The sequence below is a fragment of the Salmo salar genome, chromosome ssa23 (genome assembly GCF_905237065.1).
Source record: "Salmo salar chromosome ssa23, Ssal_v3.1, whole genome shotgun sequence".
NCBI classification, from domain to species: domain Eukaryota; kingdom Metazoa; phylum Chordata; class Actinopteri; order Salmoniformes; family Salmonidae; genus Salmo; species Salmo salar.
This window is the reverse complement of record NC_059464.1, coordinates 3,800,382-3,827,582: the sequence shown is the minus strand read 5'-3', so window position 1 is coordinate 3,827,582 and position 27,201 is coordinate 3,800,382. Positions and strand designations below refer to the sequence as shown.

Genomic DNA, 27,201 nt, shown 5'->3' with positions numbered 1-27,201 from the left:
AACCAAAACCACAGCTAAATGCAGCACTAACCTTTGATGATCTTCATCAGATGACACTCCTAGGACATTATGTTATACAATACATGCATGTTTTGTTCAATCAAGTTCATATTTATATCAAAAAACAGCTTTTCACATTAGCATGTGACGTTCAGAACTAGCATACACACCGAAAACTTCCGATGAATTTACTAAATTACTCTTGATAAACGTTTACAAAATACATAACAATTATTTAAAGAATTATAGATACAGAACTCCTTTATGCAATCGCGGTGTCAGATTTTAATATAGCTTTTCGGCAAAAGCACATTTTGCAATATTCTGAGTAGATAGCTCGGCCATCAAGGCTAGCTAAACAGACACTTGCCAACATCGAGGCTCAGTAAACTCAGAATTACTAGTAGAAAAATTGGATTACCTTTGCTGTTCTTTGTCAGAATGCACTCCCAGGACTTCTACTTCAACCACAAATGTTGTTTTGGTTCAAAAAAATCCATAGTTATGTTCAAATATCCTCCATTTTGTTCGTGCGTTCAGGTCCCTATCCGAAGGGTGACGCGCGGACGCATGTCGTGACAAATAATTTCAAAATATTCCATTACCGTACTTAGAAGCATGTCAAACGCTGTTTAAAATCAATTTTTATGCAATTTTTCTCGTAAAATAGCGATAATATTCCAACTGGGCGACGTTGTATTCATTCAAAGAGAGAAAGAAAAACATGGAGAATTCACATGAACGCGCATTTCCAGTGTCACTGTTCTCAGCCTGACCACTCACAAAATCTCCTGCTGTTTTTCGCCCAGAGACTGGAGAGACCCCATTACACTTTCTGGCGCCTTCTGAGAGCCAATGGAAGCCTTAGAAAATGTCACTTTACAGCAGAGATGCTGTATTTTCGATAGAGATGCCACAGAAGGAGAACAAATTGTCAGACAGGGCACTTCCTGTATGGAATCTTCTCAGGTTTTGGCCTGCCATATGAGTTCTGTTATACTCACAGACACCATTCAAACAGTTTTAGAAACTTTAGTGTTTTCTATCCAAATCTACTAATTATATGCATATTCTTGTTTCTGGGCAAGAGTAGTAACCAGTTTAAATCGGGTACGTTTTTTATCCGGCCGTGCAAATACTGCCCCCTAGCCCCAACAGGTTTTAATCCAACCACAGTGTCCGATTTCAAAAAGGCCTTACAGTGAAAGCACACCATGCGATTATGTTAGGTCAGCGCCTAGCCACAAAAAAACATACAGCCATTTTCCAAAGAAGGAGAGGTGTCACAAAAGTGAGAAATAGCGTTAACATTAATCACTAACCTTTGATGATCTTCATCTGGTGGCACACCCAGGACTCCATGTTAGATGTAACGGTTGTCGTCGGATAAAGTGGACCAAAACGCAGCAGGAATATGTGCACTCATCATCTTTTATTTGGTGAAGAAGGAGAACCAAAAGAAACACGTACACAAAGAAAACACAACGACTAATCACAGGCTGGTAAGGCACAAGGCTATATACAGAACAATCTCCCACAAAGCACTCAAACACATACCTATATATAGGACTCTCAGTCAGAGGCAACTAGAAAACACCTGCCTCCAATTGAGAGTCCAACCCCAATTAACAAAACAAAGAAATACAAAAGACTAGACAGAACATAGAAATACACTAACACAGAACAGTGCCCAAAAACCCTCGGAATACATAAATCAAATACCCTACTAAACAAACCACCACCCCAAACCACATAAAACAAATACCCTCTGCCATGTCCTGACCAAACTACAATAACAAATAACCCCCATTACTGGTCAGGACGTGACAGTACCCCCCCCCAAAGGTGCAGACCCCGGATGCACCTCACAAAAAAACAAAATACCCCAAAACATACATAAATCCCCTAAACTAAAGGGAGGGAAGGGACGGTGGCTGCCGTCAACGATGGCACCTGTGCTACACCCCCCCTCCCCAACCCACCTATACTGGAGGTGGCTCAGGTTCTGGTCTACAGCCACCCAGACTGTAGGCATACTCGCTCGGTTCCGTGCCGCAGGCAGACTCGCTCGGTTCCGGACCGCAGGCAGACTCGCTCGGTTCCGGACCGCAGGCAGACTCGCTCGGTTCCGGACTGTAGACCCATTCACCCCTCTCCGGACCGCAGGCAGACTCACTCGGTTCCGGACTGTAGACCCATTCACCCCTCTCCGATCTGTGGGCCGTCTCACTCGGTTCTGCACAGTGGGCCGTCTCACTCGGTTCTGCACAGTGGGCCGTCTCACTCGGTTCTGCACAGTGGGCCGTCTCACTCGGTTCCGGGCTTAACACTCTTACCGGATACTCATGATGGGGTACTGTCGTCGGATACTCTGGACGGGGCACTGTCGTCGGACACTCTGGACGGGGCACTGTCGCCGGACACTCTGGACGGGGCACTGTCGCCGGACACTCTGGACGGGGCACTGTCGCCGGACACACTGGACGGGGCACTGTCGCCGGACACTCTGGACGGGGCACTGTCGCCGGACACTCTGGACGGGGCACTGTCGCCGGACACTCTGGACGGGACACTGTCGCCGGACACTCTGGACGGGACACTGTCGCCGGACACTCTGGACTGGACACTGTCGCCGGACACTCTGGACTGGACACTTGCCGGAAGCTCGAGACTGGACTGACGCACTGGAAGCCTGATGCATGGTAATGGTACTGGATGTGCCAGTTTGGGGACACGCACTTCAGGGCTAGTGCGGGGAGCAGGAACGGGTTGAGTTGGACTGGGATTACGCACTGGAAGCCTGATGTGTGGTGCTGGTACTGGAGGTATCGGGCCGTGGAGGCGCACTGGCGGTCTCGATTGCACCTCCTGCACAACCCGTCCTGGCTGGATGGAACTAGTAGCCCTGTACGAGCGGAGTGCTGGTACAGGGCGAACTGGGCTGTGCAGGGGCCTGATGGTTGCCGTGCGTAGAGCGGGCGTAGGGTAGCCTGGACCTAGGAGGCTGGATGCCCAGGATCCTACCAGGTTGGATGCCCACTCTAGCACGGCATCTGCGAGGGGCTGGGATCACTCGCACTGGACTGTGCGTGCGTATGGGCGAGATCGTGCGCACTTCCGCATACCTCGGCAGCTCTCCACTCCAAACGCTTCCCATAAAAAGCACGGGGAGCTGGCTTAGGTCTACTGCCTGGCCCAGCCAAACTACCCGTGTGCCCCCCCAAAATAATTATTGGGTCTGCCTCTCCACCTCTACCTGCTTCCCAGGCAGTTTGTCACAATGTTCCAGTAATTGTTCCCACGTCCAGTCAATCCTTTGCCTCCAATACTTCCAGCGACCAGGATGCCATCTCCTCCCGAGCGCGCTGCTTTCTCCACTCCAGGTGCTGCTCCTTATAGTCCACCCATTGCTCCTTCCTCCGCTGCTTGGTCCTTGGTTGGTGGGAGATTCTGTAACGGTTGTCGTCGGATAAAGTGGACCAAAACACAGCAGGAATATGTGCACTCATCTTCTTTTATTTGGTGAAGAAGGAGAACCAAAATAAACACGTACACAACGAAAACACAACGACTAATCACATGCTAGTAAGGCACAAGGCTATACACAGAACAATCTCCCACAAAGCACTCAACAAACACATAACCATATATAGGACTCTCAATCAGAGGCAACTAGAAAACACCTGCCTCCAATTGAGAGTCCAACCCCAATTAACAAAACATAGAAATTCAAAAGACTAGACAGAACATAGAAATACACTAACACAGAACAGTGCCCAAAAACCCCCGGAATACATAAATCAAATACCCTACTAAACAAACCACCACCTCGAACCACATAAAACAAATACCCTCTGCCACGTCCTGACCAAACTACAATAACAAATAACCCCTATTACTGGTCAGGATGTGACATTAGACAATAAATGTTTGGTTTGTTCGATAAAGTTAATCTTTATGTCCAAAAACCTCATTTGAAATTGGCGTGTTATGTTCAGAAATGCATTGTCTCAAACAAACATCCGGTGAAAATGCAGAGAGCCACATCAAATTACAGAAATACTCACCATAAACATTGATATAAGATACAAGTGTTATACATACGATTAAAGATACACTTCTTGTTAACCCAGCCGCTGTGTCCGATTTCAAAAATACTTTACGTTGAAAGCACACCATGCGATTATGTTAGGTCAGCGCCTAGCCACAAAAACCCTACAACCATTTTCCAACCAAGGAGAGGTGTCACAAAAGTCAGAAATAGCATTAAAATGAATCACTTACCTTTGATGATCTTCATCTGATGGCACTCCCAGGTCTCCATGTTAGACAATAAATGTTCATTCTGTTCGATAAAGTTCAACTTTATGTCCAAATACCTGCTTTTTGTTTGCGCGTTTAGTCCAGTAATCCAAATGCACAAAGCGCGGGCACAAAGTCTAGACGAAAAGTCAAAAAACTTCCATTTGAGTTCGTAGAAACATGTGAAACGATGTTTCTAATCAATCCTTAGGGTGTTTTTATCATAAATATTCAATAATGTTTCAACCGGACAATACTGTTTTCATTAGAAAGGAAAGCGCTCCGTTCCCTAGACTGCGTGACTAAACTAAAGGCTTTCACCTGGGCCATCTGCTTAGAATGCTCTTATTTGCTCCCCTTTCACAATAGAAGCCTGAAACAACTTCTAAAGACTGTTGACATCTAGTGGAAGCCTTAGGAAGTGCAATCTGACCCCACAGACACTGGATATTCGATAGGCATTCACTTGAAAACTACAAACCTCAGAATTCCCACTGCCTGGTTGGATTTTTCTCAGGTTTTCGCCTGCCATATGAGTTCTGTTATACTCACAGACATTATTTTAACAGTTTTGGAAACTTTAGAGTGTGTTCTATCTAAATCTACTAATTATATGCATATTATATATATATATATGCATAACTGCCTGCATATAACAGGCAGTTTACTCTGGGCACGCTTTTCATCCAAACTTCCCAATGCTGACCCCTATCCCTAAAGAGTTAACCAAGGCCTGGAACACAGCAGGAGCGTTGGTTAGACCAAATGGCATGACCAGATATTCGTAGTGACCGCTGGCCGTGTTGAAGGCAGTCTTCCACTCGTCCCCTTCCCGTATTTGCACCAGGTGGTAGGCGTTCCGCAGGCCCCCTGGAGCGGCTCGAAGGCTGAGGCGATGAGCGGAAGCGGGTAGCAGTTCTTAACCGTGATGTTATTGAGGTCCCGATAGTCAATGCACAGGAAATCGATGCGGTGGAAGGAAAGTGGTCCGAGCCTTAATGAAAACTTTCCGGAGGTCCTGGTAATCTGTGGGAATGGCGGAAAGGTCCGGGGCAACTTCCAAGCCCACAGGAAGATGTCGCGGGGCAGGCTGCACCGATTTCAGGCAGTGGGCATGACAGAACGGGCTCCAGCCCATAATAGTACAAGCAGTCCAGTCAATGAGATGATTGTGTCGCTGGAGCCAAGAGAATCTCAATACCACGGGAACCTGTGGAGACTTAATAAGCATGAATTGGATAGCCTCGCTGTGATTCCCTGACACTCGTAGGTTGATGGGATTGGTATACATTTTACATTTACATTACATTTAAGTCATTTAGCAGACGCTCTTATCCAGAGCGACTTACAAAATGGTGCATTCACCTTATGATATCCAGTGGAACAACCACTTTACAATAGTGCATCTAAATCTTTTAAGGGGGGGGTTAGAAGGATTACTTTATCCTATCCTAGGTATTCCTTAAAGAGGTGGGGTTTCAGGTGTCTCCGGAAGGTGGTGATTGACTCCGCTGTCCTGGCGTCGTGAGGGAGCTTGTTCCACCATTGGGGTGCCAGAGCAGCGAACAGTTTTGACTGGGCTGAGCGGGAACTGTGCTTCCTCAGAGGTAGGGGGGGCCAGCAGGCCAGTGGAGGATGAACGCAGTGCCCTTGTTTGGGTGTAGGGCCTGATCAGAGCCTGAAGGTATGGAGGTGCCGTTCCCTTCACAGCTCCGTAGGCAATCACCATGGTCTTGTAGCGGATGCGAGCTTCAACTGGAAGCCAGTGGAGAGAGCGGAGGAGCGGGGTGACGTGAGAGAACTTGGGAAGGTTGAACACCAGACGGGCTGCGGCGTTCTGGATGAGTTGTAGGGGTTTAATGGCACAGGCAGGGAGCCCAGCCAACAGCGAGTTGCAGTAATCCAGACGGGAGATGACAAGTGCCTGGATTAGGATCTGCGCCGCTTCCTGTGTGAGGCAGGGTCGTACTCTGCGAATGTTGTAGAGCATGAACCTACAGGATCGGGTCACCGCCTTGATGTTAGTGGAGAACGACAGGGTGTTGTCCAGGATCACGCCAAGGTTCTTAGCACTCTGGGAGGAGGACACAAGGGAGTTGTCAACCGTGATGGCGAGATCATGGAACGGGCAGTCCTTCCCCGGGAGGAAGAGCAGCTCCGTCTTGCCGAGGTTCAGCTTGAGCTGGTGATCCGTCATCCACACTGATATGTCTGACAGACATGCAGAGATGCGATTCGCCGCCTGGTTATCAGAAGGGGGAAAGGAGAAGATTAATTGTGTGTCGTCTGCATAGCAATGATAGGAGAGACCATGTGAGGATATGACAGAGCCAAGTGACTTGGTGTATAGCGAGAATAGGAGAGGGCCTAGAACAGAGCCCTGGGGGACACCAGTGGTGAGAGCGCATGGTGCGGAGACAGATTCTCGCCACGCCACCTGGTAGGAGCGACCTGTCAGGTAGGACGCAATCCAAGCGTGGGCCGCGCCGGAGATGCCCAACTCGGAGAGGGTGGAGAGGAGGATCTGATGGTTCACAGTATCAAAGGCAGCAGATAGGTCTAGAAGGATGAGAGCAGAGGAGAGAGAGTTAGCTTTAGCAGTGCGGAGAGCCTCCGTGACACAGAGAAGAGCAGTCTCAGTTGAATGCCCAGTCTTGAAACCTGACTGATTAGGATCAAGAAGGTCATTCTGAGAGAGATAGCAGGAGAGCTGGCCAAGGACGGCACGTTCAAGAGTTTTGGAGAGAAAAGAAAGAAGGGATACTGGTCTGTAGTTGTTGACATCGGAGGGATCGAGTGTAGGTTTTTTCAGAAGGGGTGCAACTCTCGCTCTCTTGAAGACGGAAGGGACGTAGCCAGCGGTCAAGGATGAGTTGATGAGCGAGGTGAGGAAGGGGAGAAGGTCTCCGGAAATGGTCTGGAGAAGAGAGGAGGGGATAGGGTCAAGTGGGCAGGTTGTTGGGCGGCCGGCATTGTGGGTGACCCTGCCTATTGAGCGCCCGTCCAGCTCTCTGACGTCCTTGGGAATGGAAAGGGGCTGAGGGGGGATGCCCAGCAGCCAAGGTGGCGTCCATAAAACTCTCATCGGCCCCGGAGTCGATGAGTACCCGAAGAGATTTCGACTGTTTCCCCAGCAGAATGGCATGGAGAGGGGTACGAGTAAGGGGAGAGGGAAAGTTCTCCGTATGGCCCACCAGAGTACTCAGCCCTACCGGTGAGCCTGGTCTTTTAGTGGACATGAGGATACGAAATGACCAGTAGTCCCGCAATACAGGCAAATCTTCGTCTTAAGCCTGCGTAAACATTCGGCTGGAGACAACCTAGCTCTGCCTAGTTGCATCGGCTCGGGAAGAGGCAATTCGTCAGACTTCGGAGACTCTCTGGAAATCTCGGGTAACCTCGGATTCTCTAGGAAACGGAGACGTCGGAAATTTCCGGGATGCCTCGGAGGCGAGGTAGAATCAGACCTCTCCTTCCTACGTTCCCGTAGCCACCCATCAATCCAGATGGTCAAGGCGATGAGCAAGTCGAGATCTGTTGGTAGTTCCCGGGCTGCTAGCTCGTCTTTAACGTCCTCCGATAATCCGTGCTGGAACGTGTCGAACAGCGATTCCGGGTTCCAGGCACTCTCAGCCGCCAATGTATGGAAATCCACCGCATAGAAATCCACCACACAGCCTTCCCTGTAGCTCAGTTGGTAGAGCATGGTGTTTGCAACGCCAGGGTTGTGGGTTCGTTTCCCACGGGGGGCCAGTACGATAAAAAATGTATGAAATGAAAATGAAATTAAATGTATGCATTCACTACTGTAAGTCGCTCTGGATAAGAGCGTCTGCTAAATGACTAAAATGTAAATGTAATAGTCTGCCACACTGTGGGAGTCTTGCTGGAGTAACTTCCGGACAGGCTCTCTAATGGAGAATTGAAAATCTTCCTTAGTCACAAACTGCTCCAGACTGAAGCACATGGCATACTGTTGTTCCCACACTGCCGTAGCCCAGGTGAGAGCCCAACCGGACATCAGCGTGGTGAGGTACGCTATCTTCGAGCAGTCCGAGGGGGAGGAGGAGGGCTGTAGCTCGAAGATGAGGGAACACTGAAATGCTTGACAGGTTCCCGACTCTCCAGCAAAGCATTCCAGAGGAGGGGTTCTCATGAAGCCGGTGTGGCCAGGAGAGACGTGCTGCTGACAGTCGGGTTACTGAGGGGCTGGGAGGTTACTTTCGTGGTAGGCTGCCTAACAGACAACCTGTGGAATTGCTCCAGCAATGTATTCAATGCAAAACCTTCCATAAGACCATGAAGCAACTCCTCGTGCCTTCCAATGGTGGCTCCTTGGGAGGAGACAGCATTGTGGAGCTGGTCCGAGTCTGCTGGGTCCGTCATGGCCAGTTTGTACTATCACGACTCAGGATAAGACCCAGATGGAGACAGTTCAAAATAACAAACGTTTATTTACAAAACGGGGGGGGGGGGCAGGCAAACGACAGATCCAGGGCAGGCAGAGGCCAGTAATCCAGAGCAGAGTCCGAGAGGTACAGAACGGCAGGCAGGCTCAGGGTCAGGACAGTCAGAATGGTCAAAACCGGGAAAACAGGGACTAGAGTGAAAACAGGAGTACGTGAAAACCGCTGGTAGGCTTGACGAGAAAAGACGCACTGGCAACGGACAAACAGAAAACACAGGTATAAATGCACCAGGGATAATGGGGAAGATGGGCGACACCTGGAAGGGGGGTGGAGACAAGCACAAAGACAGGAGAAACAGATCAGGGTGTGACAGATAGGGTATTTATGGATGTGTTATGAATGACTGAAGGTGTCTCACTTCAAACAAAGTATTACAGAACACTACATGAAGTGTCAATAAATAGTTTTTTAACATTCTGCTAATTTATGAAGGTTCTCTCATGATCCACAGGTTATTGTAGGGTGTGAGAGATATTTAAATGGAGAGATGGACCTCCAAAGCTTGTGTTTGGGTGTGTGTGTCAGAGCCAAGATGATTTGGAGTAGTCCAACCTGAGACTACCGCACCAGGTATTCCTTTTCTGTTCCCATACTGGAGACCAGGGCTTGTTCACAACCTGTTACAACGGTGCCAACATTTTGTGGCTGATCTTTCAGCGGGGGAGTGAGTGAATGTGTCAAAGACCTGACTGGGCCCAGCACTCCACGGTATGGCTCATTATGTTGTTGTGTGTGGGTTTGTGTACTGAGGAACATGTAACTTGGTTCCAGAAAAAGCCACTTTCAATTTCCTTATGTTGGGGGCTTTCATCAGGGTAAGTGTTTCTTGGTGTAAAGTCATCCCGAACACAGCACATATCAGCCTGGGATATCAACCATTCATAGTTAGCCTTAGTGGGAGTGACCATAGAATTCTATGGGAGTGACCTTACTGAGTAAAGTATTTGCCATCATTCCCCCTGGTCGTCACTAGTTAACTGTAACGGCTCTCATTGGTGGTAGAAGTAGACCAAGGCGCAGCGGGGTAAGTGTTCATGATTCATTTGTTCACACAACACTTAAAACAAAAATACCAAAAGGCAAAAAACGAAAGCGCACAGTTCAGTTAGGCACAGACACTAAACAGAAAACAAGATCCCACAAAACACCAAAGGAAAATGACAACTTATATATGATCCCCAATCAGAGACAACGATAGACAGCTGCCTCTGATTGGGAACCACACTCGGCCAAAAACAAAGAAATAGAAAACATAGATTTTCCCACCCGAGTCACACCCTGACCTAACCAAACATAGAGAATAATAAGGATCTCTAATGTCAGGGCGTGACATTAACGCTGCCACAAAGTCATAATTATGGCTAAACCCTGCCCATTTCCACAATTTCTCTTATTGAAAATAGATTTTAAACCTAACCCTAACTAATGAAGGCCAAGTTTGATGCGTTGGGGGGGTGGTAAAGCTGACAGTCTGCACTTTAACATCCATCATGGTATCATTTCAAATCAAAATCGCTGGAGTACAGAGCCAAAACAACAACAAATGTCTCACTGTCCAAAGATTTTTATAAAATTTACACATTAACATTTCAGTCTAATTTAACATCTGGATTGAACAACAAACCTGTTGTAGGCCTGCATATTCAGTGTCATTGACTGACAAGCTGGCATAGTCTTATCTATAGGTCAAGCTGACCATTGTTGCCACATGGTTGGTTCATCTGAATAACAAATACTTGTTCAAGGACTTCAATAGCGTTGAGGACTAGCTTGGACCAATGGCTGATCCATGTTCAAGTGCCAAAACTCGTCGGGTTTTGACATTACTAGTATTCTAATTTATCACATTCTCTAACATATTAGAATTGATCATAAATGTACTGATCCAAACCTAGACAATATATTTTATTTAGCATTGTGTTGCATCATTATTTAGGCACCAACTGCCTACTTATCTCTACTGGGTTCTACTTCTAAAGTACAAGAGCCTTTGTGTACATTTTTAATTAGTGGTTAGATAAATAGAGAAAAATAACTAATGTAGTATTTAAAGAAAAATGAAGGTCATAGTATACATAACTTGTTGGATAAAACACCATGTGATTCTCCAGACAATTTTCATTAAAGAACTGACTTAGATGGACATTGATCTGTAAAGGGCTAAATGGCAGTGGGGCAGGTTAACCTAACCTATGGGTGTATGTGGCCACCTCAGAACTAGTGATAACCCACTCAACAGGCTTTATTATGAGCACATACTGATCTCAACTTATGTAACGTTAGTTAATTATATATTTTGTTACGATTGTTTTGTCGACAGAAAATTGCTTTAAAAGGCAGTCTGGGACTGTTGTTCCTCACATCACACTGGCCATGAGAGCAGTAGTACTTGCACTGACTCTAGCCCTTGTGGGTAAGTACAGCTTTTCTGTCTTATTATAGTGCGGATATTATAACTAACTTCATGAAAATATAACTAAGTTATGTAAATATTGAAATGTACAATTGTGTATCTATGACATTTTTTGAAAAACATTCAGTAACATATTGTGACAATTATTTTTGTTTTATCTTGTAGCGAGTCAATCTGTTAACTTTGGTAAGTACATATTATCTTTATGGATTTTTACTTATGTTTATAAGGTAGATTCACTTCTGCATTTTTTCTAGTTGAATAAATTAAGTAAAACCAGTTCTCAGATCACAAGATCATCAAATATGTTTTGATTGTTATTACAGCCCCTGAATTTGCTGCCAGTAAGACCTATGTGTACAAGTATGAGGCACTGGTCCTGGGTGGTCTGCCTGAGGAGGGTCTGGCTAGAGCTGGAGTAAAAATAATCAGCAAAGTTCTTATCAGTGCAGTTGCAGAGAATACCTACTTGCTGAAGGTATTTGTTATACATGAAGTTCACACACAAACAATATCTTAATGTGATGTCCATTACATTTACTAATTCATCAATTGATATCTCCTTGTAGCTTGTGAACCCTGAGATCTTTGAGTACAGTGGTGTGTGGCCCAAAGATCCTTTCGTCCCAGCTGCAAAACTCACTTCAGCTCTGGCTGCTCAGTTCTCAATTCCCATCAAGTTTGAGTATGCCAGGGGTGTTGTGGGTAAGGTATTTGCCCCCACTGCTGTCTCTGAAACGGTGCTGAATGTCCATAGAGGTATCCTGAACATTCTTCAGCTCAACATCAAGAAGACACAAAACGTCTATGAGTTGCAGGAGGTAAAACTTGTATATGTTCATATGTAGATGCAAAACATGTTTCAGTAAGCAATGTTTGAGTTCCTCACTCATGCTCTCTTTTGTGTTAGGCTGGAGCTCAGGGAGTGTGCAAGACCCACTATGTGATCAGTGAAGATACCAAGGCAGAGCGCATCCATTTGACCAAGAGCAAGGATCTCAATAACTGCCAGGAGAGAATCATGAAGGACTTTGGTCTGGCTTACACAGAGAAGTGTGTAGAGTGCCAGCAGGTATGAGCATAAGTATATATTTTGGGGGTTGGAAAAACATAACCAGAAACACTTCACATGACAATACAACTCTGTGTTTTGTCTAAACAGAGACAGAAGACCCTGATGGGAGCTGCAGCTTACAACTACATCATGAAGCCCGCTGCCAGTGGTGCTCTGATCATGAAGGCCACTGTTACTGAGCTCCATCAGTTCACACCATTGAATGAGATGACAGGAGCTGCCCAAATGGAAGCAAAGTATGTTGACTGACTTGTGGTACAAAAGGAAAACATTTTCATTTTATTAAGCTTACAGGTTTATAAGTTTGCCATGAACTACCTTTCACAGACAAATGTTGACTTTCGTTGAGATCAAGAATGCTCCAATTATTCTCTCCGATGCTAATTATGATCGCCGTGGATCCATTCGGTATGAGTTTGCCACTGAGATTCTCCAGATACCCATTCAGCTCCTTAAGATCAGCAACGCACATGCTCAGGTACAGTGACTCAATGACTCTATCTATTATTTGATACATAAGCCTGACAATATGTAAAGCCAAAGATGACAAAGGTTTAATACAAACACTTCATTATAATTGTTTAGGCTGTGAAGATCCTGAATCGTCTGGTCACATACGACACGGCACAGGTCCATGACGATGCTCCTCTTAAGTTTATGCAGTTTATTCAGCTCCTGCGCATGGCAAGCTCTGAGACTATTGAGGCCATCTGGGCTGAGTTCAAGGACAAACCAGCTTACAGGTAATTTTTCAAAATATATTTTTTTCTGGGACAATTGCTCAAACAAAGACACAACGACAGAAAAACTTTTTTTTTTCAGACACTGGATCCTGGATGCTGTCCCCTCCATCGGAAGTAGAGTGGCTGTGAGATTCATAAAGGAGAAGTTTTTGGCTGGTGACATCACTATTTTTGAGACTGCTCAGGCTCTGGTTGCTGCTGTGCATATGGTGGCTGCTGATCTGGAGACTGTTAAGCTTGCTGAAGTAAGTAAACCTTTAAATTATATTTAAGCATTCTTATAGATTTCCTCATTAAGATTACTAAACATTGTGGCATGAGGTGGTCTAGTGGTTAACACCACTACCTTCAACACATAAGTGACCCACTGCCTCGATTCAGTCTTATGTAGCAACATTTGGTGTTTTTTTTAAAGTAGAGACTCTACAAAACGGTATATCATACACCACAGTTGAGGAACAATGGGAAAGTAATTCTGCTTTGAAAGTTGGTAAACTTGTAACCCTACTTATGAGAAAATGTCCCTTGAATATTTTTCCTACACCTACTGGAGAGCTTCTTCGTTTAAACCTATTCAGCATCGTTCACACCTTCTTAAGCCTTAGCTAAACAGAGTGAGTAAGGTAGTGTAGTAAACAACCAAAGATTTCAAGACTAAAAGTGGTGAAAGTAGTAGCCTAAAATAAGGAAAAACTTCAGGTAAAAATACACTTTATCTAGTCCTTGGCCTATATCCTAATCTGACTTTGAAAGTGTCCGGATAAAAATATTTTATAAATATTTTATAATTATACATTATGCTTACCCAGACACTTGTCCAAAACTGATGGGTCATGTGAAAGAAATTCTATAACCACCCCCAGCCACATGTAGCTAAGCGGATGGTTACTATTGTCTGGACATGTACACATGTTCATGAAATACAATCGATGGCTGTAATCAGCAATTGCAAGTGGCTTTCTGAGATACAAATAATATTACTACAGAGATCATACACATACCGTTAGCTAGCAAGCCAACAAGCTAACATTTGCTAGCTAGCTAACAGTACGCTTTAACTTGCAATGAAAATGACTTTCTGACAAAAGTTGAAACGTATAATATCTGAGAATGTAGCTACACTCTTACCAGTATACATGGATGAACACTTCATGGCAGCGTGTCTTCTCTGTTTGGTTTGTAGCAAGCTACAGCTTGTTTGGCCCGTTGTTGTGTCAAGTCACTTCGGTTCACACTGACTGTGTGCAGAAAGTAGTCCATCACAACTTTTTCCCACTAATCTTTGTCAATAGCACCTAATAAATTCTGGGCAACAATGTTGTTGAGCGCAGTAGCAACACATTTGCAGATCTCCATGGCTAGCATTATATCTTTCAAAAAAGCCACTGTAGCAAGGATTATTGACACATACCGAGCAGCTCATGTTATAGACAGAAGCGTGCCACATGGCAGACCAACACAAACTCATCTCTCGGCATATCCAGCCCATTCATTAGCCCATTCATTATCTCAGCCAATCATGGCTAGCGGGAAGGTATTTTTCCATGGCTAAACCAACTAGGCTCATAATTTAACAATTGTATTCATATTTACAGATGGCATACACGTTTGTTATGAAGGCACATGACAGTTCACATGTTCCAGAAGGCATTTCTGAAAGAACAAAATGAAAATGCCTCTCCTGTGAAGTAGTGACGTGCGACATACGCCTAGCTTTTTGAAGCTGGTCACATATGTGCTCACGACCGTCTGGTTGTGAATCCTGGACCCACTTTACTCCTTCTACACTGTCCTATCTCTTCAATATTTTGTAAGAAATTATATAAAGATGACTCAAAACAATACCTTTTTCACCACCAGAGCCTGGCTTTCAACCACAAGATTCAGACACACCCAGTTCTACGTGAGATCGCCATGCTTGGTTATGGTACCATGGTTTCCAAATACTGTGTTGAAAATCCCAACTGCAATCCTGAACTTGTGAAGGTAAAATGGATGTATTTTCCTATAATCATTTACATTTGAGTCACTTAGCAGATGCTCTTACGATAGCTAGGTGAGATAACAACATATCACAATCATATCAAGTACATTTTTCCTCAAAAAAAGATTTATCAGCAAAGTCAGTGCTAGTGGGATACTTTTCAAAGAGGTAGGGTTTCAGACATTTTCGAAAGATGTCATCTCACGTATATGATGATCTACTGATTGAGGTTATTCAAACATATCTACTGTATATGTCTTCCCACAGCCCATCCACGAACGTGCTGTTGAGGCTGTTGCTAATAGCAAATTTGAGGAACTCTCCATGGTTCTTAAAGTTCTGGGTAATGCCGGCCATCCTGCTAGCATTAAACCAATCACAAAGCTCCTGCCCGTGTTTGGAACTGCAGCTGCTGCTCTGCCCCTGAGAGTCCAGGCTGATGCAGTCTTGGCCCTGAGGAACATTGCTAAGAGAGAGCCTAGAATGGTGAGTACAGTCCCTCCATTAAATTGCAAATGACAACATCATCATTCTCATTGGCGAAGTCCATTCAAATCTCTGCATTATTGTTCTGAATTAGGTCCAGGAAGTTGCTGTGCAGTTGTTCATGGACAAGGCTCTCCACCCAGAGCTCCGCATGCTTGCCTGCATTGTTCTGTTTGAGACAAAGCCCCCAATGGGCCTGGTGACTACTTTTGCTAACATTCTGAAAACAGAGGAAAATCTGCAGGTGGCTAGCTTCACCTACTCTCACATGAAGTCCCTGACCAGGAGCACTGCCCCTGACTTTGCCTCAGTGTAAGAGTACTCTTTCACCTTTACATGTCAATATATCTCTCTAAATCTCTATGGAATCAGGTTTAATAACATAGGTACTATTCCTTCATTTTAGTGCTGCTGCCTGCAATGTTGCTGTCAAGATGCTCAGCACCAAATTTAGAAGGTTGAGCTGCCACTTCAGTAAAGCCATCCACCTGGATGCCTATTACAGTAAGGTCCTCCTCTTATCTTCCTTGGCTTGCAACGACTGACCCATAGCATCATTCACTAAATATCAACAAAGTCAATCATTAAGAGTCATTTTCCCCCATCTTAAAGGTCCCCTGAGGATTGGTGCTGCTGCCAGTGCTTTCTACATCAACAATGCTGCCACCATTTTCCCCAGAACCGTCGTGGCCAAAGCTCGCACCTACTTTGCTGGAGCAGCTGCTGATGTTCTTGAGGTAAAGGCGGTTTTTCAAAGTTCCTTGAAATGATCAATGATTGAGTACATTTAAAACACTTTTTAACTGTCCAAGCTTAATGTCTGCCCCTTAGGTTGGAGTGAGAACTGAGGGAATCCAGGAGGCTCTTCTGAAAATCCCCACAGTTACTGAAAATGTAGACAGGATCACCAAGATGAAGCGTGTCATTAAGGCTGTAAGTATCAACGATCACTAAGTTACACATTTATCTTAAATTGCTTTAATCCCTGTAGATTTTTAAATTAAATTGATCAATCAGGTTTGCTTTACTCGTCTATCCACAGCTGTCTGACTGGAGGTCCCTAACCACACGCAAGCCCCTAGCCTCCATATATGTGAAGTTCTTTGGACAGGAAGTTGCCTTTGCCAACATTGACAAGCCCATCATCGATCAGGCACTTCAGGTACAACAAATTATATAACTTAATAGTCTCCAAAAGTATTCATAAAACATTCACAGTTGAGGGATAAAACAGCTAACCTAATATTATCCCACAGCTTGCCAACAGTCCTTCTGCACGCGCTTTGGGAAAAAATGCCTTGAAGGCACTGTTGGCTGGAGCAACTTTCCAGTATGCTAAGCCCCTGCTGGCTGCAGAGGTGCGTCGCATCTTCCCCACCGCTGTTGGTTTGCCCATGGAGCTCAGTTTCTACACTGCTGCTGTCGCTAAAGCATACGTCAATGGTAACTATATCATAATAGTTCTTGCTTAGTAATTAGTAGTTCTTCCCTAGATCTCTGATCTCCCATATGAATGTGCTTTTATCTTTATGTTCATAGTCCGTGCCACTCTGACACCTCCTCTGCCTGAAACCTTCCGTATTGCCCAGCTATTGAAAACAAACATTCAGCTACACGCCGAAGTTAGACCAAGGTAAGTATAAGACCAATATTTTCTGATGACATCATTTGTACCACAAATCTTGGTAAATTTAACAAATGTCTCCTCTTCCTGTAGCATTGTCATGCATACATATGCTGTGATGGGAGTGAACACTGCATTCATCCAGGCTGCTATTATGGCAAGAGTTAAGGTCCACACAATTGTCCCTGCAAAATTTGCAGCAAAGCTTGACATCGCTAATGGCAACTTCAAGGTTGAAGCTTTCCCTGTTTCCGCTCCTGAGCATATTGCTGCCGTACAGTAAGGGCAATCTTTTTCTTGGTCAGAAAAGAGGATGTAATAGCTGTTTACATTAAGTTCATATTTTTTTAACATGGCTGCCACAGTTTTATTGAGATCTATGTTCTATCAAACAGCATTGAGACCTTTGCTGTGGCAAGAAATGTGGAGGATGTCCCAGCCGAGATAATAACTCCCATGATTCCTGCCCAAGGAGCAGCAAGAAGCGCACAGCAGTCCAGGGAAAAGTCTATGATGGCAGCCTCTGCTGCCTCTTTTGCTGGAAGTTTGGTGAGTTTGTATGAAATACTTGTTCAAAACTAAATTCACACAAGCATTGCCAATCAGAAATTATTAACCACAGACCCCAGACATTTGATACATTTTGTGAATTTATATAATTTTTTCAGTCAAGATCTTCTGAGATGATCTATTCTGATTTGACATCCAACTTCAAGCCCATCATTAAGGCAATTGCAGTCCAGCTTGAGGATACAATCTGTGCCGAAAGGCTTGGAGTCAAAGCATGCATTGAATATGCTTCTGAGAATGCTGACTTCATCGGAAACACTCTTTTCTACAACATGATTGGAAAGCATTCAGTCCATATTTCTGTGAAACCATGTAAGCATTAATTTGGTAATAAGCAAAATTCAGCATACACTTGCAACAATCTTTTTATCTATTTATAATGCATTCCATTTTTAGCCGCATCTGGACCCGCCATCGAGAGGCTGGAGTTTGAAGTGCAAGTTGGACCCAAGGCTGCAGAAAAGATTATCAAAGTCATCACCATGAACGAAGAGGAGGAAGCTCCAGAGGGAAAAACTGTACTGTTGAAGCTCAAGAAACTTCTGGTGCCTGATCTGAAGAACGGCACCAGAACTTCCTCCAGTTCCAGCAGTTCTCATTCCAGCAGCTCTAGCTCTAGTAGTTCCCGCTCTAGATCCAGAAAATCAGGGAGCAGCCGTTCTTCCAGCTCATCTAAGTCCAGCTCCTCCAGCTCTCGCCACTCCCAGGTAAGGCTACTGTTTCTCACATAACTCTTTGAGTCAGATATTTATGGAGTTGACAAACAAGGCACACACTTGTTGCAAACATACATAGATGTTAAAAATGTGAAGAGAATTTATTGAATGTAATGGTATTTTTACCCAAATAGCCTCACGACCCCATAGACGTTTACGACCGCAAATTCAACAAGAATCACAAGGTACAATATTGAGGAATTTTCATTTACGGTATGGTTTATAAAAAATAAATGTTTGTAGAAAAGTATTTCCGTAAACACCCTGATGATTTGTTTTGCTGTTTGTTTGCAGGAGTCTGAAGCCACCTCCAATGTCATCTCCAGAAGCAGGAGCAGTGCCTCTAGCTTCCATGCCATCTACAAGCAGGTGACACTTCACCATCATAACTTGAGTCAAGATAATCATCTCTTTCATTGTGTGCCATTGGGAGAAAGCGCAGAGATGAATTAAGCTTTAAAATGTGTTTCTCTTCTCAGGCCAAATTCCTTGGCAACACTCTCGCCCCTAAGGTGACCATCCTGCTCCGTTTAGTGAGAGCTGACCATAAGAAAGAGGGATACCAGGTTACTGCTTACTTGAACAAAGCTACTTCCAGACTGCAGATCATTCTGGCTGCCCTTGATGAGAGCGACAACTGGAAACTGTGTGCTGATGGTGTTCTGCTCAGCAAACACAAAGTCACTGTAAGATCAAATATCTTGTAAATGGTGCTACAATATACGTTTTCTGATCGTTTTTTATTGTTTAGGTTGTACCGTGGGTAGCAATAATCCCTATTGTATACAAAAACAATGTACACTTTATTTTGTTCTCCTAATTAGGCCAAGATTGCTTGGGGTGCAGAGTGCAAGGAATATAACACCTTTATCACTGCTGAGACTGGTCTTGTTGGTCCAAGCCCTGCAGCTCGTATGAGGTTGTCTTGGGACAGACTCCCCAAGGTTCCCAAGGCTGTTTGGCACTGTGTTAGGATGTACGGTTACTCATTTGTAATTTACTAGTGATAGCTGAATAATGTTACAGAACAAATCAAGAACAACTTCTGATTTGTGTAACTTTTTCTCTTCTAGCCTGTCTGAATACATCCCTAGGTACATCCCATCTTACCTGGCTGAATTGGTTCCAATGCAAAAAGACAAAAATAGTGAGAAACAGATTCAATTCACTGTGGTTGCAACATCTGAAAGGACCCTGGATGTCATTCTGAAAACACCCAAGGTGAGGAACATTGTTTTTCCCACAATAGTATTTTCTGTTGTTTTATTTCTCCAGACTTCTCTTCTTGGTTGACTGTTTCTGATGAGGATTTGTGTATCTAAATCACAGATGACACTGTATAAACTGGGTGTGACCCTCCCCTGTTCTCTGCCCATTGAGTCTGTGACTGATCTTTCTCCCTTTGATGACAACATTGTTAACAAAATCCACTACGTGTTTGCTGAAGTCAACGCAGGTAAGCAGAAACAATACAAAAAAACAATAAAAAAAAAACAATGTCGCAGTAAATGGAAAGTTACGACGTTAAAAAAGGCAAGCAAGGTATAAATGAACACTATTGTTTTCCAGTTAAATGTAGCATGGTCGGAGACACATTGACCACATTCAACAACAGGAAGCTCGAGATCAAGATGCCTCTCTCTTGCTACCAAGTTTTGGCTCAGGATTGCACCATAGAGCTCAAATTCATGGTTCTGCTGAAGAAGGATCGCGCATCTGAAGAAAACCACATCAATGTGAAAATCTCTGACATGTGAGTATTGTTTTAGAAAACAATTGCTTTTGACACAAATATATTTCTTAGTTCCATCAATAACATAATGTATGAAATGTTATCTTTGACACTTCCAGTGATGTTGACCTGTACCCTGTGGATAATGATGTGATAGTGAAGGTCAATGGAATGGAAATTCCCAAGGATGACCTCCCATACCAGGACCCCTCAGGTTTCTCATGCTCCTTCAACCTTATTTATCAACATCACAATAACTAGAATAATCTAATGTACTGCAGTAATAAGATAATAGAAAATGGCCTCATCCATAAACTACAACATTGTTTATTTTCTTGCCTAAAGCTTCTATCAAGATCAAACAGAAGGGTGAAGGCGTGTCTCTCTATGCCCCAAGCCACGGTCTCCAAGAAGTCTACTTTGATAAGAACTCATGGAAGGTGATTGGTATATTATGTCATAGTATCAATAATACTGTATCATTAAATTAATGAATAGCATATTACTTGTTAAAAGGGTACTAAAACATAAGCTACAGTCGTTCTAAGTTGTTATTTGATTTTGGCACTCAGATTAAAGTTGTGGACTGGATGAAGGGACAGACCTGTGGACTCTGTGGAAAGGCTGATGGCGAAGTCAGACAGGAGTACAGTACACCCAGTGGCCGCCTGACCAAGAGCTCAGTCAGCTTTGCCCATTCCTGGGTGCTTCCTTCTGATAGCTGCCGTGATGCGTCTGGTAAGTCTTAGCCTACCGCTTATGCTGCATTACAAATGTCAGTTCATTTAGCTAACATATTATTACTGTACCTCTCTATCTCAGAATGTCTCATGACGTTTGAGTCTGTGAAGCTGGAGAAGCAGGTGATTGTTGATGACAAGGAGTCCAAATGCTACTCTGTTGAGCCTGTGCTGCGCTGTCTGCCTGGATGCCTCCCAGTGAGGACCACCCCCATCACCATCGGTTTCCACTGCCTGCCCGTCGGTGAGTCTATAATGGACAACTGTTTTACTGAAGACACCATACTGTTCTGATGTATCCAATAAATACTGATCTGCGGTTCCTAATTTCTTACTTTCTTTCCTATTACAGATTCCAACCTGAGCCGCTCTGAAGGTCTGAGCAGCTTCTATGAGAAGAGTGTGGACCTGAGGGAGAAGGCAGAAGCCCATGTGGCCTGTCGCTGCTCTCAGCAGTGCATTTAGTGCTCTGGTGGAGCAGATACTGTAACTTTTATAACAGAAAATATGTAATTTCACATCACTGAGATGTAACCTACAACATTATTGACCACTCAAATTGTAATAAATCCAACTGTGCATTCAAAGATGGTCTCTGATACATTTTTCCATGTTTTTCATTTGCAAAAAGAGCCCTCTAATAAGAGAAATTTAATGGCAATCACTTTTCATGGTGAATTATGAAATCAGAAAATATATTTTTTTTAAAAGACATCAGTGCCAAAAACACCTTCAGCTTGACAGAGGAGTTATATTGTAAACACATCCAACTTGCTATGACTGTTCAGTGTACCATTTCCATTGCACTGCATCTACAACAAATACAATAGCTTAGACCAATAATGTTTTGTTGTCATCACAATCAATTGAAGGGAAAGACAGTTTGTCAATTTCATAAGTCAATGTAAAGAACTATATCTCTTTTCACATTTGGTGTTGGTGTATCAGCAACATTTCACTAAAAGTACATTCTAAAATTATATCCAATATTTAAGGAAAAAACTATGTTGACTATGATAACAAATACATTATGCTGTCTGACATTCAAATGTATAAAATTACATGACCTTAACAAAAAGGTAATACAATAAAAATACTTTTGACATGAAATGTATAGAAATGACATCTACAAACAAAAACATTACCTTAAAAACAACACTAATTTGTCCCTCTGTCACTCAGCAGTCAAAATATTATGGCTCTATCAAAACACAGTCAGGGAGGGGCCTTGTCCGTCCCAAAAACACTTGGCCTTGCCCCCATGGCAATCCAACTCTATGGATTCTCCATTCACCGAGTGGACAGGACATTGGATTCAAGAAAATTGACAGGGGGAGGGTTATGCCTCTTCATCAACAGTAAATGGTGTCCTGACTCTACCCATTGGAAGTCTCTACCCATTGCTCACCCGTCTTGGAATACTTGATGGACAAATGCCAAACGTTCTACCCCCGAGAGAGTTTTCAGCTGTTATCGTGATTGCTGTATATGTTCAATCTCAGGACAAGAAAAACAGGCAGGAAACCATGCCCCCGGAGGCTGCTTTCCTTGTTGCCGGTGATTTTAGTTCCTCGTCATTAAGACAAATAATGCCCAACTTCCATCAACACAACTCCTACACCACAAGGGGTGATAAAGGCCAATGCTACTCTAGCCACAAGCAAGCATACAAGGCCTTCCCTCATCACCCTTTCGGCTAATCAGATTGTTACGCACGCCTCTAGAAAGAGGGAACGCAACACCCTGCTACAACTTAACTCTCCGTGTTGTGAAAGAGGTATGGAAGTGTAGGTGTGAGCAAGGATGACACAAAGGCAGAGAATACCGTTAACAGGGAATTTATTCCTTCACGCGGTAAGGTTGGGGAAAAGGGGCTGGACGGAACCAAAGCAAAGAAACTAAATATCAAAACCCCCTCTCCTACCTTACCTGCCTACCCACTACTTACCTAACTAGCACCACCTGGTGCACTAACCAAAATACAGGGGATGGTCCGCCCAGGTCTTTCCTAGTGTGCATAGACAGTAAACTACTACGGGTATATGTATGCCCGCGGGCCTCTTGCCTAAGCACTCCCTAGGTGCCTTCCCCTTCCCCCCTGGGAACAAAGGAAACAGAATAACACAAATGTACAAACTACTTTACAACAAAACCTGAGAAAACACTAACCCAGGACATTAAAGAAGCTCTGAGCACTAAACACAGAACAATAAGCTTATTCAGCAACAACTAACTAAGTACATACCCAATTCTCTTTCTGAGAAACAACCAACATACATACATACATACATACATACATACATACATACATACATACATACATACATACATACATACATCTCTGCCATCAACCTCCTCTCTCAGCAAAAATCTCTGTCTCTCCCCCTTTCCCTGAGCAACAGCACACTGGCTTATATTGGGGTTGTTAATTGAGACAGCTGCGTCCTGACGAGGGGGCGGGGTCAGCTCTCCAATCAGCAATGGGGCCGACCAATCAGCTGCTTGGAGAACTTCAGGAAGCCATTACCTGAAACACACTTACAAATATACAAACTACAACACAGAAACTGGGGAACGTAACACGCCCACCACAAAATATGCAAACATACAGTTTGCAATAACAAAAATCAACGCATCCCCAGTTACTAAACCCGTGATAGAGCGTCGGCAACCACATTTGCCGAGCCCTTCACATAGGCTATCTGTACATTATATCCTTGTACAATCAGAGCCCATCGCATAAGGCGGCGGTTCTGATTGTACATTTGCTTTAAGAACACCAAAGGATTATGGTCCGTGAAGACCATTACAGGCAAGGCACTGGAACCCACATATACCTCAAAGAACTGTAATGCTAGCAATAAAGCCAGCGTTTCCTGTTCAATTGTGGAGTACCTTGACTGACACGAGTTGAACTTACGGGAGAAGAAACTGACGGGTCGATCCACTCCATCTTCATCTTCCTGCAAGAGAACCGCACCCAGCCCCACTATACTAGCGTCTACCTACAACTTAAAAGGTTTGTCAAAGTTGGGGGCGGCAAGCACTGGGGCACTACAAAGTAGCGCTTTAGCGGACTCAAAAGCATAGTTACAGTCCTGGGACCACTTATATGGTACCGTCGGACTAAGCAGAGATGAAAGGGGAGCTACTACCGTCGAGAAATTCTTACAGAAAGTACGATAGTAACCTACTATCCCCAGGAATCTGCGCAACTGGCGGCGAGTCGTGGGAGCAGGAAAAGCAACAATTGCTTCCACTTTGCCAGTTACTGGGCGCACTTGACCTCGTCCTACTTGTTTCCCTAAGTAAGTCACTGTAGCCTTCCCAAACTCACACTTAGCCAAATTGAGGGTTAAAGAAGCATTCTCCAACCGCTGAAACACACTTTTCAAGGTGGCGAGATGATCAGACCAAGTAGACGAATGAATCACCACATCGTCAAGATAAGCAGTACAATTCGGTACATCCGCGAACACAATGTTAACTAAGCGCTGAAAAGTAGCAGGCGCATTACACATTCCAAAGGGCATCACAGTATATTGTACGAAGTTATCTGGCGTAACAAAAGCCGAGATGTCAGAAGCTCGAGAGGTCAGAGGCACCTGCCAATAACCTTTTAGCAAATCTAATTTACTAACGTAAGCAGCAGAGCCAATTCTATCAATGCAGTCATCTAATCGAGGTAGAGGAAAAGAATCAGACTTTGTAACGGCATTTACTCGACGATAGTCCGTACATAAGCGAGACGTACCGTCAAGCTTAGGAACAAGAATACACGGGGAACTCCAGGAGCTGTTACTGGGTTTTGCCATGTCATTCTGTAATAAATAAGCTACCTCACTTTTCATTACCTCCCTTTTCTTTGCATTAACCCGGTACGGATGCTGACTTATAGGAACAGCGTTCCCCACATCCACGTCATGTTCCAAGATGGACGTGCGACTTGGAACATCCTGAAACACAGTGAGAAAACTGTTTATCAATAAGATAAGATCCTTAGTTTGATCTTTATCCAAATGTTCCATTTGAGAGGGTAACTTTTTCAGCATCTCTGAATTACATAAGCGTTCACACTGCTGTAACGTATGGCGTAACTCCAACCCGTCCTCCTTATCCTCCTCTAGATCCCAGCCAGGCTTCAGCACCACCGCAGCCACACTGGAAACGGTGGGCTGGACCGGCTTACTTGAGGAGCTGTTGGGAGAATCACGCACATAATATGCTTTCAGCATGTTAACATGACACATTCGGGAAGAACGCCTCCGATCTGGAGTCTTTATCACCTAATTGGTGTCACTGAGTTTCTTTTCCACAAGATATGGTCCAGAAAAACGTGCTGACAGAGATGAGCCAGGGATTGGCAACAAAACTAAAACTTGATCACCTGGTGCAAAAGAACGGCCAACAGCCTTTTTGTCATAATGCAACTTCATGCGTTTTTGAGTAGAGGAGAGAGACTTTTGGGCTAACGCACATGCAGCGTGCAGTCTCTCCCGCATCTTACTGACATAATCCAACACATTTTTAGGGGCGCTACTGGGTGTAGGAGATAAGATATGCTCCTTCAAAACATTTTGCAGACCCCGTGGGGTGTGTCCAAACACAAGGTCAGCAGGGCTGAACCCTAAGGACTCTTGTATTGTTTCCCTAATAGCAAAAAGGACAAAGGGCACCCCCTCATCCCAATCGGCACTGGTATCCATGCAATACTTGCGTAGCATTGCTTTCAGCGTCTGATGCCAGCGTTCGAGAGCCCCTTGACTCTCCGGATGATACGAACTGGAGACCTGATGGGAAATACACAGCGTCTTTAACACATTAGAGAACAGCTTTGACATAAAGTTGGATCCCTGATCAGTTTGGATTACTTTAGGGAGTCCAAACGTAGAGAAGAACTTCACAAGTGCCTTCACCACAGTCTTAGCCGTTATTGTACGGAGAGGTATAGCCTCTGGGTATCGAGTAGCACTGCACATTATTGTTAGTAAGAACTGGTTACCTGACCTGGTTCTCGGCAACGGACCTACACAATCAATTATCACTTTTTCAAACGGTTCCCCCACCACAGGAATCGGGCAGAGCGGTGCACGAGGAACTGTTTGATTCGCTTTCCCAGTGAGTTGACATACGTGGCATGTTTTACAAAATTGCACAACGTCAGACTTCAAACCTGGCCAAAAGAAATGTCGAAGGACTCGGTTATAAGTCTTCGTGATCCCTAAGTGTCCGGACCACGCCTGGTCATGGGCGAGTGACAACACCTGCTGTCGGAACGGTGTAGGAACAACCACTTGACACACTTCACTCCAGTCACTAACGGTGTCATGAGCTGCCCATTTACGCATCAAAACTCCTGCTTCCATAAAGTAGGCAGTCTCTTTAGTTTTAGCTTCCTCAATGGAAATTACCAAAGCAAAACACTTGCGAAGACTGATGTCTCCCTTTTGACATTCAATCACCTTCTCGGGGGTGACAGACAAAAGAATGTCATGTAATTGGGGCGCGATTTCGCTTTCCCCTGCCTTAGTTTTTACGGGGGTAAAAACTGTCGGCATTTCAGAAGGAATACTCGGTGCATTGTCTTCTACCTCAACTTTCTCAAAAATGGAACTAGCCAAATCCACCACATCTCCTAGCTTGCGAGATTGTGCCCTCGTTAACACACAAGCTGGAAAAACATGCGGAAATGCTTGAACCAATTTCTCATCTGTAGTTCTGATTTCTGGGTTGTCTACTACCTCTAACACAGGAGTGACGTTACCACCAGCGATATCATTCCCTAGTAACAATGTGACTCCTTTTACTGGCAGTGTAGACACTACACCAACACGGAAACGTCCTGATACCAAGTCTGACACTAAGTGGACCCAGTGTAAGGGTACAGGTACTGTTTTTGTCTCTATCCCCTGTAATATGACATGAGAGCCACAATACGTTTCAGAGGACCAGGGTAAAGCATCAGTAACGATTACTGACTGCGCCGCCCCGGTGTCTCGTAAGATTCGTATAGGCTTTCCATCAGCTTGTTCTCCAGTTAAGGAAACACAACCGGCAGATATAAACGGAGCATAGACAGGATCTGGTTTCTCAAATGCTGAATCAATATCTCGGTCCAACGGACGAGCCATAGACTTGACTAAACCCACACTTTTCATTTTTGGGGATGGTGACAGGGACTTTTTCGGTTTATTTTTCAAAACCGGGCAGTCCGCAATCACATGACCCTTTTGGTGACAGTAAAAACATTCACGGATCTCATGAAAAGGCTTAGGGTTATCAGAGTAAAAGCGACCTGAACGAGGCACTGAGGACGTAATCGTTCGGCCTTCAAAACGAGGTGCACC

At 44.4% G+C, this 27,201-nt stretch overlaps 1 protein-coding gene and 1 pseudogene across 1 annotated transcript; one reads left to right on the top strand and one right to left on the bottom strand.

The window, feature by feature from the left end:
* LOC106583931 (vitellogenin-like) overlaps positions 1-8,458 on the bottom strand; it is a 30,707-nt pseudogene extending 22,249 nt beyond the window's left edge.
* A 2,587-nt stretch (positions 8,459-11,045) lies between these two features.
* Positions 11,046-21,441, top strand: LOC100136426 (vitellogenin). The gene is made up of 34 exons (XM_014168660.2): positions 11,046-11,184; positions 11,350-11,370; positions 11,511-11,662; positions 11,754-12,005; positions 12,095-12,256; positions 12,347-12,495; positions 12,587-12,737; positions 12,845-13,002; positions 13,082-13,247; positions 14,863-14,988; positions 15,254-15,472; positions 15,567-15,784; positions 15,879-15,976; positions 16,085-16,209; positions 16,304-16,405; positions 16,515-16,634; positions 16,729-16,915; positions 17,012-17,105; positions 17,190-17,375; positions 17,492-17,645; positions 17,765-17,978; positions 18,063-18,373; positions 18,517-18,567; positions 18,677-18,751; positions 18,862-19,068; positions 19,207-19,358; positions 19,456-19,603; positions 19,712-19,838; positions 19,952-20,135; positions 20,234-20,328; positions 20,460-20,554; positions 20,687-20,852; positions 20,937-21,098; positions 21,207-21,441. Exons 1-34 carry the CDS (start codon positions 11,145-11,147, stop codon positions 21,317-21,319), a joined length of 4,980 nt encoding a protein of 1,659 aa, XP_014024135.1. The 5' UTR covers positions 11,046-11,144; the 3' UTR covers positions 21,320-21,441.
* The last annotated feature ends 5,760 nt before the right edge of the window (positions 21,442-27,201 follow it).

What these genes read in the sequence shown, in the direction of transcription:
- LOC100136426 (XM_014168660.2), top strand. Translation starts at nt 11,145, where the DNA reads ATGAGAGCAGTAGTACTTGCACTGACTCTAGCCCTTGTGG. An exon ending in GCCCCTGACTTTGCCTCAGT is followed by an intron (nt 15,785 to 15,878) that starts GTAAGAGTACTC and finishes CCTTCATTTTAG; the next exon opens with TGCTGCTGCCTGCAATGTTG. An exon ending in CAGCTGCTGATGTTCTTGAG is followed by an intron (nt 16,210 to 16,303) that starts GTAAAGGCGGTT and finishes TCTGCCCCTTAG; the next exon opens with GTTGGAGTGAGAACTGAGGG.